This window comes from Oncorhynchus keta, unplaced genomic scaffold (genome assembly GCF_023373465.1).
Source record: "Oncorhynchus keta strain PuntledgeMale-10-30-2019 unplaced genomic scaffold, Oket_V2 Un_scaffold_17573_pilon_pilon, whole genome shotgun sequence".
NCBI lineage: Eukaryota > Metazoa > Chordata > Actinopteri > Salmoniformes > Salmonidae > Oncorhynchus > Oncorhynchus keta.
In genome coordinates, this window is record NW_026290825.1 from 338233 (window position 1) to 351856 (window position 13624).

Genomic DNA, 13624 nt, shown 5'->3' on the forward strand with positions numbered 1-13624 from the left:
ACAATATATATACTGGACAGGGATGGAGAGTGAGATGGTGAGGTAGACTGGACAGGGATGGAGATTGAGCTGGTGAGGTAGACTGAACAGGGATGGAGGGTGAGATGGTGAGGTAGACTGGTCAATATATATACTGGACAGGGATGAAGAGTGAGCTGGTGAGGTAGACTGGACAATATATATACTGGACAGGGATGGAGAGTGAGATGGTGAGGTAGACTGAACAGGGATGGAGAGTGAGCTGGTGAGGTAGACTGGACAATATATATACTGGACAGGGATGGAGAGTGAGATGGTGAGGTAGACTGGACAGGGATGGAGATTGAGCTGGTGAGGTAGACTGAACAGGGATGGAGGGTGAGATGGTGAGGTAGACTGGACAGGGATGGAGAGTGAGCTGGTGAGGTAGACTGGACAATATATATACTGGACAGGGATGGAGAGTGAGATGGTGAGGTAGACTGGACAATATATATACTGGACAGGGATGGAGAGTGAGCTGGTGAGGTAGACTGGACAATATATATACTGGACAGGGATGGAGAGTGAGATGGTGAGGTAGACTGGACAGGGATGGAGAGTGAGCTGGTGAGGTAGACTGGACAATATATATACTGGACAGGGATGGAGAGTGAGATGGTGAGGTAGACTGGACAGGGATGGAGAGTGAGCTGGTGAGGTAGACTGGACAGGGATGGAGAGTGAGCTGGTGAGGTAGACTGGACAATATATATACTGGACAGGGATGGAGAGTGAGATGGTGAGGTAGACTGGACAGGGATGGAGAGTGAGCTGGTGAGGTAGACTGGACAGGGATGGAGAGTGAGCTGGTGAGGTAGACTGGACAATATATATACTGGACAGGGATGGAGAGTGAGATGGTGAGGTAGACTGGACAGGGATGGAGAGTGAGCTGGTGAGGTAGACTGGACAGGGATGGAGAGTGAGCTGGTGAGGTAGACTGGACAATATATATACTGGACAGGGATGGAGAGTGAGCTGGTGAGGTAGACTGGACAATATATATACTGGACAGGGAACCACAGTAATGGTGGCCAGTAAATCAATGAATAAAAATGTAATGTTGACAAATTAAACAGAAACTGTAGACCTTTAAATATTTTTCATCATGTCAACAGACATTTTACTTCTAATAAGTACGAAACGTTTTGCGGCGTTAACTTCCTCTTCATCCCTGGTTGACTTCCTCTTTATCCCAGGTTAACTTCCTCTTTATCCCTGGTTAACTTCCTCTTTATCCCTGGTTAACTTCCTCTTTATCCCTGGTGGATGTACATTACACAGTGTTAACTTCCTCTTTATCCCTGGTTAACTTCCTCTTTATCCCTGGTGGATGTACATTACACAGTGTTAACTTCCTCTTTATCCCTGGTTAACTTCCTCTTTATCCCTGGTGGATGTACATTACACAGTGTTAACTTCCTCTTTATCCCTGGTTAACTTCCTCTTTATCCCTGGTTAACTTCCTCTTTATCCCTGGTTAACTTCCTCTTTATCCCTGGTTAACTTCCTCTTTATCCCTGGTGGATGTACATTACACAGTGTTAACTTCCTCTTTATCCCTGGTTAACTTCCTCTTTATCCCTGGTTAACTTCCTCTTTATCCCTGGTGGATGTACATTACACAGTGTTAACTTCCTCTTTATCCCTGGTGGATGTACATTACACAGTGTTAACTTCCTCTTTATCCCTGGTTGACTTCCTCTTTATCCCTGGTTGATGTACATTACACAGTGTTAACTTCCTCTTTATCCCTGGTTGACTTCCTCTTTATCCCTGGTTAACTTCCTCTTTATCCCTGGTGGATGTACATTACACAGTGTTAACTTCCTCTTTATCCCTGGTTGATGTACATTACACAGTGTTAACTTCCTCTTTATCCCTGGTTGACTTCCTCTTTATCCCTGGTTAACTTCCTCTTTATCCCTGGTGGATGTACATTACACAGTGTTAACTTCCTCTTTATCCCTGGTTGACTTCCTCTTTATCCCTGGTTAACTTCCTCTTTATCCCTGGTGGATGTACATTACACAGTGTTAACTTCCTCTTTATCCCTGGTTGACTTCCTCTTTATCCCTGGTGGATGTACATTACACAGTGTTAACTTCCTCTTTATCCCTGGTTGACTTCCTCTTTATCCCTGGTTAACTTCCTCTTTATCCCTGGTGGATGTACATTACACAGTGTTAACTTCCTCTTTATCCCTGGTTGACTTCCTCTTTATCCCTGGTTAACTTCCTCTTTATCCCTGGTGGATGTACATTACACAGTGTTAACTTCCTCTTTATCCCTGGTTGACTTCCTCTTTATCCCTGGTTAACTTCCTCTTTATCCCTGGTTGATGTACATTACACAGTGTTAACTTCCTCTTTATCCCTGGTTAACTTCCTCTTTATCCCTGGTTAACTTCCTCTTTATCCCTGGTTGACTTCCTCTTTATCCCTGGTGGATGTACATTACACAGTGTTAACTTCCTCTTTATCCCTGGTAGATGTACATTACACAGTGTTAACTTCCTCTTTATCCCTGGTGGATGTACATTACACAGTGTTAACTTCCTCTTTATCCCTGGTTAACTTCCTCTTTATCCCTGGTAGATGTACATTACACAGTGTTAACTTCCTCTTTATCCCTGGTTGACTTCCTCTTTATCCCTGGTTAACTTCCTCTTTATCCCTGGTGGATGTACATTACACAGTGTTAACTTCCTCTTTATCCCTGGTTAACTTCCTCTTTATCCCTGGTTGATGTACATTACACAGTGTTAACTTCCTCTTTATCCCTGGTTAACTTCCTCTTTATCCCTGGTTGATGTACATTACACAGTGTTAACTTCCTCTTTATCCCTGGTTAACTTCCTCTTTATCCCTGGTTAACTTCCTCTTTATCCCTGGTTAACTTCCTCTTTATCCCTGGTTGATGTACATTACACAGTGTTAACTTCCTCTTTATCCCTGGTTGATGTACATTACACAGTGTTAACTTCCTCTTTATCCCTGGTTAACTTCCTCTTTATCCCTGGTTGATGTACATTACACAGTGTTAACTTCCTCTTTATCCCTGGTTGACTTCCTCTTTATCCCTGGTTAACTTCCTCTTTATCCCTGGTTGACTTCCTCTTTATCCCAGGTTAACTTCCTCTTCATCCCTGGTTGACTTCCTCTTTATCCCAGGTTAACTTCCTCTTCATCCCTGGTTGACTTCCTCTTTATCCCAGGTTAACTTCCTCTTCATCCCTGGTTGACTTCCTCTTTATCCCAGGTTAACTTCCTCTTCATCCCTGGTTGACTTCCTCTTTATCCCTGGTTAACTTCCTCTTTATCCCTGGTTGATGTACATTACACCGTGTTAACTTCCTCTTTATCCCTTTATCCCTGGTTGATGTACATTACACAGTGTTAACTTCCTCTTTATCCCTGGTTGATCCCTGGTGGATGTACATTACACAGTGTTAACTTCCTCTTTATCCCTGGTTGATGTACATTACACAGTGCTTCCTCTTTATCCCTGGTTAACTTCCTCTTTATCCCTGGTTGATGTACATGTCAGAGTGCCTCCTCTTTATCCCTGGTTAACAGCAGACATTATCCCTGGTTGATGTACATGTCAGAGCCTCGTCAGTGTGGATGAGGTACAGCAGACATTATCCCTGGTTGATGTACATGTCAGAGCCTCGTCAGTGTGGATGAGGTACAGCAGACATTATCCCTGGTTGATGTACATGTCAGAGCCTCGTCAGTGTGGATGAGGTACAGCAGACATTATCCCTGGTTGATGTACATGTCAGAGCCTCGTCAGTGTGGATGAGGTACAGCAGACATTATCCCTGGTTGATGTACATGTCAGAGCCTCGTCAGTGTGGATGAGGTACAGCAGACATTATCCCTGGTTGATGTACATGTCAGAGCCTCGTCAGTGTGGATGAGGTACAGCAGACATTATCCCTGGTTGATGTACATGTCAGAGCCTCGTCAGTGTGGATGAGGTACAGCAGACATTATCCCTGGTTGATGTACATGTCAGAGCCTCGTCAGTGTGGATGAGGTACAGCAGACATTATCCCTGGTTGATGTACATGTCAGAGCCTCGTCAGTGTGGATGAGGTACAGCAGACATTATCCCTGGTTGATGTACATGTCAGAGCCTCGTCAGTGTGGATGAGGTACAGCAGACATTATCCCTGGTTGATGTACATGTCAGAGCCTCGTCAGTGTGGATGAGGTACAGCAGACATTATCCCTGGTTGATGTACATGTCAGAGCCTCGTCAGTGTGGATGAGGTACAGCAGACATTTCCAACAACAGAGACTGCACTTCCTGTTTGTGTTCTTTCATCTGTTGAACTCGTATCTTCATTCCTAGTTACAGCACACGGAACCACCGTTGGCAAAACATTCAATCTAAAAACAAAACCAAGTGTAACACGTTATAAATAATATCAATGACAAATTAGCCGTCCATTGTGTTATATTATAAATTGTCTTAGTTGCCGTCACTGTTGTCAAAAGATTATAAACATGTTAAATAAAGTTACTAACCCAAGTCAGTCTTTGGGCCACATCCAGGTTCTTCATCAGTGGCACACATGAAGCAGGCTTTGTTTGAACTCTGAACTCATAGACATGAACTGAACACATGGCTGTCCCACACAACTACATAAAAATAAAGAATGTACATTTACTTTGAATTAAATGTCATTACATACCAGACATGTTTAGTATATCCTCAGCCATTTCTTTTTGCACTTGCTCCATGTGTTTTTGTGAAGGTTTTATATCAATTTGGGATGTTGGGGAAGTTCTGTGCAACTTCCTTTAGCCATCTACATCTAAAGAAATAAAATGAAGTGTTTGACCTGATTGTCACATAACAGCTAACCATTCATTATTGAAAATATAACTATCAAACCTGCATTACAACGACCCCGCAGCTGAAGGAGTCCTGCCCATTGGCTAAGCACCACAGGGACCAATCAGGAGAGATGGAGTTCCCATTGGCTAAGCACCACAGGGACCAATCAGGAGAGATGGAGTTCCCATTGGCTAAGCACCACAGGGACCAATCAGGAGAGATGGAGTTCCCATTGGCTAAGCACCACAGAGACCAATCAGGAGAGATGGAGTTCCCATTGGTTCAGAGACCCAGTTCCCATTGGCTAAGCACCACAGGGACCAATCAGGAGAGATGGAGTTCCCATTGGCTAAGCACCACAGGGACCAATCAGGAGAGATGGAGTTCCCATTGGCTAAGCACCACAGGGACCAATCAGGAGAGATGGAGTTCCCATTGGCTAAGCACCACAGAGACCAATCAGGAGAGATGGAGTTCCCATTGGCTAAGCACCACAGAGACCAATCAGGAGAGATGGAGTTCCCATTGGCTAAGCACCACAGGGACCAATCAGGAGAGATGGAGTTCCCATTGGCTAAGCACCACAGGGACCAATCAGGAGAGATGGAGTTCCCATTGGCTAAGCACCACAGAGACCAATCAGGAGAGATGGAGTTCCCATTGGCTAAGCACCAACAGGAGAGATGGGACCAATCAGGAGAGATGGAGTTCCCATTGGCTAAGCACCACAGGGACCAATCAGGAGAGATGGAGTTCCCATTGGGCACCACAGGGACCAATGGATGGAGTTCCCATTGGCTAAGCACCACAGAGACCAATCAGGAGAGATGGAGTTCCCATTGGCTAAGCACCACAGGGACCAATCAGGAGAGATGGAGTTCCCATTGGCTAAGCACAGGGACCAATCAGAGAGATGGAGTTCCCATTGGCTAAGCACCACAGAGACCAATCAGGAGAGATGGAGTTCCCATTTGCACCACAGGGACCACCAGATGGAGTTCCCATTGACCAATCAGGAGAGATGGAGTTCCCATTGGCTAAGCACCACAGACCAATCAGATGGAGTTCCCATTGGCTAAGCACCAGACCAATCAGGAGAGATGGAGTTCCCATTGGCTAAGCACCACAGAGACCAATCAGGAGAGATGGAGTTCCCATTGGCTAAGCACCACAGAGACCAATCAGGAGAGATGGAGATGGCACCACAGTTCAGGAGAGATGGAGTTTGGCTAAGCACCACAGAGACCAATCAGGAGAGATGGAGTTCCCATTGGCTAAGCACCACAGAGACCAATCAGGAGAGATGGAGTTCCCATTGGCTAAGCACCACAGAGACCAATCAGGAGAGATGGAGTTCCCATTGGCTAAGCACCACAGAGACCAATCAGGAGAGATGGACTTCCCATTGGCTAAGCACCACAGAGACCAATCAGGAGAGAATACATACAGGTCAAGGGTGCCCATTGAAAGTCAAGGGGTGTGTCTGTGGCTTTAGGATTACTCTCTATTTACAGAGAACCCCCTGTGGTTCAAGTCAAGAGCTACTCTTCCCCTTTTCGGTCTGCTCTGCGCATGTCTGAGAGTGACAGAGCCATACAGCCATTTGCGGCTCTTTTCGGTGTCCAGGTGAAAGATAGTTATTGGGAGGCTGGAACATTTTGTTTAACTTCAAAAACATTTTTGTAAACACCCATGTAAAATGAAGGCCTGCAAGAGCTTACATATTTAAGTCTAATAGCATGTGAGACGAAAGTATACAAGCATCAGGGTGTGAGATATGAAGGTATAGTCAGAGGACATTCTGAACCTTGTTTGAAGTCAGTTGGGTCACATGACCAAGGAGCTATTGACATTTTAAATTTGTGAAAAGATCATGTAAAATCATGTGAGATGAAAATTGACAAACTAAAGGGTGTGCAATATAGAAGAGTAGTCGGTGGACATTCTGAACCTTGTTTGAAGTCATTAGGTCACATGACCAAGGAGATATTGAAATTTAGAATGTTGAAAAAAATCATGTGACCTGTGACTGTACCATTCCCTCCTCCCCCTGTAGCCCCCCCCCCCAAGGTGCAGGTGTACAGCCGTAACCCAGGGCAACATGGGAAGGACAACTCCCTGATCTGTCACGTGAGTGGCTTCCACCCCCCTGACATCAGCATCCAGCTCCTGAAGAACGGCATGGAGATCCCCGACGCCAAGCAGACAGACCTGGCCTTCGAACAGGGATGGCAGTTCCACCTCACCAAGAGTGTTGGATTCACACCAGCCAGCGAAGAGGAGTACACCTGTAGAGTCCGTCACCTGAAGAATCTGAAGACCTACACCTGGGGTGAGTTACTAGTGTAGTTAGAGGAGTACACCTGGGGTGAGTTACTAGTGTAGTTAGAGGAGTACACCTGGGGTGAGTTACTAGTGTAGTTAGAGGAGTACACCTGGGTCGAGTTACTAGTGTAGTTAGAGGAGTACACCTGGGGTGAGTTACTAGTGTAGTTAGAGGAGTACACCTGGGGTGAGTTACTAGTGTAGTTAGAGGAGTACACCTGGGTCGAGTTACTAGTGTAGTTAGAGGAGTACACCTGGGGTGAGTTACTAGTGTAGTTAGAGGAGTACACCTGGGGTGAGTTACTAGTGTAGTTAGAGGAGTACACCTGGGGTGAGTTACTAGTGTAGTTAGAGGAGTACACCTGGGGTGAGTTACTAGTGTAGTTAGAGGAGTACACCTGGGGTGAGTTACTAGTGTAGTTAGAGGAGTACACCTGGGGTGAGTTACTAGTGTAGTTAGAGGAGTACACCTGGGTCGAGTTACTAGTGTAGTTAGAGGAGTACACCTGGGGTGAGTTACTAGTGTAGTTAGAGGAGTACACCTGGGGTGAGTTACTAGTGTAGTTAGAGAAGTACACCTGCAGAGTCCGCCACCTGAAGAATCTGAAGACCTACACCTGGGGTGAGTTACTAGTGTAGTTAGAGGAGTACACCTGGGGTGAGTTACTAGTGTAGTTAGAGGAGTACACCTGGGGTGAGTTACTAGTGTAGTTAGAGGAGTACACCTGGGGTGAGTTACTAGTGTAGTTAGAGGAGTACACCTGGGGTGAGTTACTAGTGTAGTTAGAGGAGTACACCTGGGGTGAGTTACTAGTGTAGTTAGAGGAGTACACCTGGGGTGAGTTACTAGTGTAGTTAGAGGAGTACACCTGGGGTGAGTTACTAGTGTAGTTAGAGGACTACACCTGGGGTGAGTTACTAGTGTAGTTAGAGGAGTACACCTGGGGTGAGTTACTAATGTAGTTAGTAGTTAGAGGAGTACACCTGGGGTGAGTTACTAGTGTAGTTAGAGAAGTACACCTGCAGAGTCCGCCACCTGAAGAATCTGAAGACCTACACCTGGGGTGAGTTACTAGTGTAGTTAGAGGAGTACACCTGGGGTGAGTTACTAGTGTAGTTAGAAAAGTACACCTGCAGAGTCCGCCACCTGAAGAATCTGAAGACCTACACCTGGGGTGAGTTACTAGTGTAGTTAGAGAAGTACACCTGGGGTGAGTTACTAGTGTAGTTAGAGGAGTACACCTGGGGTGAGTTACTAGTGTAGTTAGTAGTTAGAGGAGTACACCTGGGGTGAGTTACTAGTGTAGTTAGTAGTTATAGGAGTACACCTGGGGTGAGTTACTAGTGTAGTTAGAGGAGTACACCTGGGATGAGTTACTAGTGTAGTTAGAGGAGTACACCTGGGGTGAGTTACTAGTGTAGTTAGAGGAGTACACCTGGGGTGAGTTACTAGTGTAGTTAGAGGAGTACACCTGGGGTGAGTTACTAGTGTAGTTAGAGGAGTACACCTGGGGTGAGTTACTAGTGTAGTTAGAGGAGTACACCTGGGGTGAGTTACTGGTATAGTTAGTAGTTAAAGTACAGGTGCAGAGTCCCACACGTTGCGAAGTTCTCTTTCAGAATCTGACTTCTCTCTGTGTGTGTGTGTGTGTGTGTGTGTGTGTGTGTGTGTGTGTGTGTGTGTGTGTGTGTGTGTGTGTGTGTGTGTGTGTGTGTGTGTGTGTGTGTGTGTGTGTGTGTGTGTGAGATAGAGAGTTAATCATAATATGCCATTGACTGACAGAAACCAACTTTTCCTATTTCCTCTACAGAATCAGATATGTAAGGCTTCGGTGTTCATCGCTGCAGGTGTGTATGTCTGATCATTTCATTTGTAGAGAAACCGTCTATTTAGATGGCAGTTCTTTAGCTTTGGTCACTAACAATTGGTGGTTATTGTAATACTGTAGAGAGCTGAATAGGGCTGGGAGATATGGTAGGGCTGGGCGATATGGTAGGGCTGGGAGATATGGTAGGGCTGGGAGATATGGTAGGGCTGGGAGATATGGTAGGGCTGGGCGATATGGTAGGGCTGGGAGACATGGTAGGGCTGGGAGATATGGTAGGGCTGGGAGATATGGTAGGGCTGGGAGACATGGTAGGGCTGGGAGACATGGTAGGGCTGGGAGACATGGTAGGGCTGGGAGATATGGTAGGGCTGGGAGATATGGTAGGGCTGGGAGACATGGTAGGGCTGGGAGATAGGGTAGGGCTGGGAGATAGGGTAGGGCTGGGAGATAGGGTAGGGCTGGGAGATATGGTAGGGCTGGGAGATATGGTAGGGCTGGGAGATAGGGTAGGGCTGGGAGATAGGGTAGGGCTGGGAGATAGGGTAGGGCTGGGTGATATTTAACAATAAATGATTTTTTTTTTTATTATAATTTTTTTTACCTTTATTTAACCAGGCAAGTCAGTTAAGAACATATTCTTATTTTCAATGACGGCCTGGGAACAGTGGGTTAACTGCCTGTTCAGGGGCAGAACGACAGATTTGTACCTTGTCAGCTCGGGGGTTTGAACTCACAACCTTCCGGTTACTAGTCCAACGCTCTAACCACTAGGCTACATTGTTGACAGCACATTGTTTAAAGTTGTGCACTTTAAATGAGGACAAAGTAATTGTTTTTATCTTCAAGCTAATGTTTCTGTCATGGACTATCGGGGTTTCATTTGACATGAACAGGTGTTTTACTCTCATAGCATTTAGCCCTCTGGTCAGCCCTGACAATGGTATGCTGTCTTCCCTACTTCTAATAACGGTGAGCCTACAGCACCAATGGAGGGTCTATCAGAATCAATCAGTTCTATGACTTCTTTCACTGTTACTGTTAGCCTAGGCTACTGTTAGCCCAAACACTGTTACTGTTAGCCGAGGCTACTGTTAGCCCAAACACTGTTACTGTTAGCCGAGGCTACTGCTAGCCCAAACACTTTTACTGTTAGATAAACACTGTTGCTGTTAGCCTAGGCTACTGCTAGCCCAAACACTGTTACTGTTAGACAAACACTGTTGCTGTTAGCCTAGGCTACTGCTAGCCCAAACACTGTTACTGTTAGACAAACACTGTCACTGTTAGCCGAGGCTACTGTTAGCCCAAACACTGTTACTGTTAGCCTAGGCTACTGTTAGCCCAAACACTGTTACTATTAGCCTAGGCTACTGTCAGATAAACACTGTTACTGTTAGCCTAGGCTACTGTTAGATAAACACTGTTCTGTTAGCCTAGGCTACTGTTAGACAAACACTGCTGCTGTTAGCCTAGGCTACTGTTAGCCAAACACTGTTGCTGTTAGCCTAGGCTACTGTTAGCCAAACACTGTTACTGTTAGCCTAGGCTACTGCTAGCCCAAACACTGTTACTGTTAGCCTAGGCTACTGTTAGCCCAAACACTGTTGCTGTTAGCCTAGGCTACTGTTAGCCAAACACTGTTGCTGTTAGCCTAGGCTACTGTTAGCCAAACACTGTTACTGTTAGCCAAACACTGTTACTGTTAGCCTAGGCTACTGTTAGCCAAACACTGTTACTGTTAGCCTAGGCTACTGTTAGACAAACACTGTTGCTGTTAGCCGAGGCTACTGCTAGCCCAAACACTGTTACTGTTAGATAAACACTGTTGCTGTTAGCCTAGGCTACTGCTAGCCCAAACACTGTTACTGTTAGACAAACACTGTTGCTGTTAGCTGAGGCTACTGTTAGCCAAACACTGTTGCTGTTAGCTGAGGCTATTGTTAGTGTTGGATCCTGTATTTTACATTATAGCCATTACCATATATATGATTGAATATTATCTGCTGTTGGCTTGTGTGGACGTATGTATGTGTTATGCAACATAGCTGACTTGAAACATTGTTAACAGTTTCAGGGCCATGGGATTTTCTCATGATGGAAAAATACAGAGTAGCATGAAGACAGGAACTGTGCAATGAGTTGGGAGGGGGGCACATTCAGAGCAGGGTGTTGCGAGAACAAGCGGTCTTTTGTTAGATAACAGGAGCCAGGTGCGAGATAACAGTATGGAGCATGAGAGCCTGGATGTTCTTCACAAGCAACATTTACATCTATCAACAGAAGCGCCAAGAGGCGGGGACCCGCCTGAACGCCTGCAATAGGCTGAGCAAGTTTAAACCACGCCCAGTCTCTACTGTGATAGGCCAACAGACGGGTTGGAACTGTCTATCACAGTATAAAGAATACTGTTTTACATACGTCTTGTCAGTTCTCTGTTCTGCCCTGCGTGGTATTACAGTGAGCCCGTATATACGAAAGTTGCATTTGCCATTTATTACTTAGCTAATAAAAAATACATAGTATAAAATCGGTGACTCATTGTTATATTTATCCTGATACCAGATTTGAATTTACGCAACTCTAACATTAGCCAAACACTGTTGCTGTTAGCCGAGGCTACTGTTAGCCAAACACTGTTGCTGTTAGCCGAGGCTACTGTTAGCCAAACACTGTTGCTGTTAGCCAAACACTGTTGCTGTTAGCCGAGGCTACTGTTAGCCAAACACTGTTGCTGTTGGCCTAGGTTACTGTTAGCCAAACACTGTTGCTGTTAGCCGAGGCTACTGTTAGCCAAACACTGTTGCTGTTGGCCTAGGTTACTGTTAGCCCAAACACTGTTGCTGTTAGCCTAGGCTACTGTTAGCCCAAACACTGTTGCTGTTAGCCGAGGCTACTGTTAGCCAAACACTGTTGCTGTTAGCCTAGGCTACTGTTAGCCAAACACTGTTGCTGTTAGCCTAGGCTACTGTTAGCCAAACACTGTTGCTGTTAGCCTAGGATACTGTTAGCCAAACACTGTTGCTGTTAGCCTAGGTTACTGTTAGCCCAAACACTGTTGCTGTTAGCCCAGGTTACTGTTAGCCAAACACTGTTGCTGTTAGCCTAGGTTACTGTTAGCCCAAACACTGTTGCTGTTAGCCTAGGCTACTGTTAGCCCAAACACTGTTACTGTTAGCCTAGGCTACTGTTAGCCCAAACACTGTTACTGTTAGCCCAGGTTACTGTTAGCCAAACACTGTTGCTGTTAGCCTAGGTTACTGTTAGCCCAAACACTGTTGCTGTTAGCCTAGGCTACTGTTAGCCAAACACTGTTGCTGTTAGCCTAGGCTACTGTTAGCCAAACACTGTTGCTGTTAGCCTAGGTTATGTTAGCCCAAACACTGTTGCTGTTAGCCTAGGCTACTGTTAGCCAAACACTGTTACTGTTAGCCTAGGCTACTGCTAGCCCAAACACTGTTACTGTTAGCCTAGGCTACTGTTAGCCCAAACACTGTTACTGTTAGATAAACACTGTTGCTGTTAGCCTAGGCTACTGCTAGCCCAAACACTGTTACTGTTAGACAAACACTGTTGCTGTTAGCTGAGGCTACTGTTAGCCAAACACTGTTGCTGTTAGCTGAGGCTATTGTTAGTGTTGGATCCTGTATTTTACATTATAGCCATTACCATATATATGATTGAATATTATCTGCTGTTGGCTTGTGTGGATGTATGTATGTGTTATGCAACATAGCTGACTTGAAACATTGTTAACAGTTTCAGGGCCATGGGATTTTCTCATGATGGAAAAATACAGAGTAGCATGAAGACAGGAACTGTGCAATGAGTTGGGAGGGGGGCACATTCAGAGCAGGGTGTTGCGAGAACAAGCGGTCTTTTGTTAGATAACAGGAGCCAGGTGCGAGATAACGGTATGGAGCATGAGAGCCTGGATGTTCTTCACAAGCAACATTTACATCTATCAACAGAAGCGCCAAGAGGCGGGGACCCGCCTGAACGCCTGCAATAGGCTGAGCAAGTTTAAACCACGCCCAGTCTCTACTGTGATAGGCCAACAGACGGGTTGGAACTGTCTATCACAGTATAAAGAATACTGTTTTACATACGTCTTGTCAGTTCTCTGTTCTGCCCTGCGTGGTATTACAGTGAGCCCGTATATACGAAAGTTGCATTTGCCATTTATTACTTAGCTAATAAAAAATACATAGTATAAAATCGGTGACTCATTGTTATATTTATCCTGATACCAGATTTGAATTTACGCAACTCTAACATTAGCCAAACACTGTTGCTGTTAGCCGAGGCTACTGTTAGCCAAACACTGTTGCTGTTAGCCGAGGCTACTGTTAGCCAAACACTGTTGCTGTTAGCCAAACACTGTTGCTGTTAGCCGAGGCTACTGTTAGCCAAACACTGTTGCTGTTGGCCTAGGTTACTGTTAGCCAAACACTGTTGCTGTTAGCCGAGGCTACTGTTAGCCAAACACTGTTGCTGTTGGCCTAGGTTACTGTTAGCCCAAACACTGTTGCTGTTAGCCTAGGCTACTGTTAGCCCAAACACTGTTGCTGTTAGCCGAGGCTACTGTTAGCCAAACACTG

General features: G+C 45.5%; 1 protein-coding gene and 1 long non-coding RNA gene across 2 annotated transcripts; one reads left to right on the forward strand and one right to left on the reverse strand.

Moving 5' to 3' along the window:
* The first annotated feature begins 6130 nt into the window (after nt 1–6130).
* Nucleotides 6131–13241, forward strand: LOC118383851 (beta-2-microglobulin-like). Its single transcript, XM_052514439.1, has 5 exons — nt 6131–6321; nt 6909–7204; nt 9009–9045; nt 11307–12388; nt 12425–13241. Exons 1-3 carry the CDS (start codon nt 6131–6133, stop codon nt 9020–9022), a joined length of 501 nt encoding a protein of 166 aa, XP_052370399.1. The 3' UTR covers nt 9023–9045; nt 11307–12388; nt 12425–13241.
* Nucleotides 7320–8946, reverse strand: LOC127927717 (uncharacterized). The gene is made up of 4 exons (XR_008128738.1): nt 8598–8946; nt 8440–8482; nt 7815–8102; nt 7320–7343 (listed from the first exon to the last, which is right to left on the reverse strand). It is a non-coding gene; the product is annotated as an uncharacterized LOC127927717 (long non-coding RNA).
* Nucleotides 13242–13624: the final 383 nt, after the last annotated feature.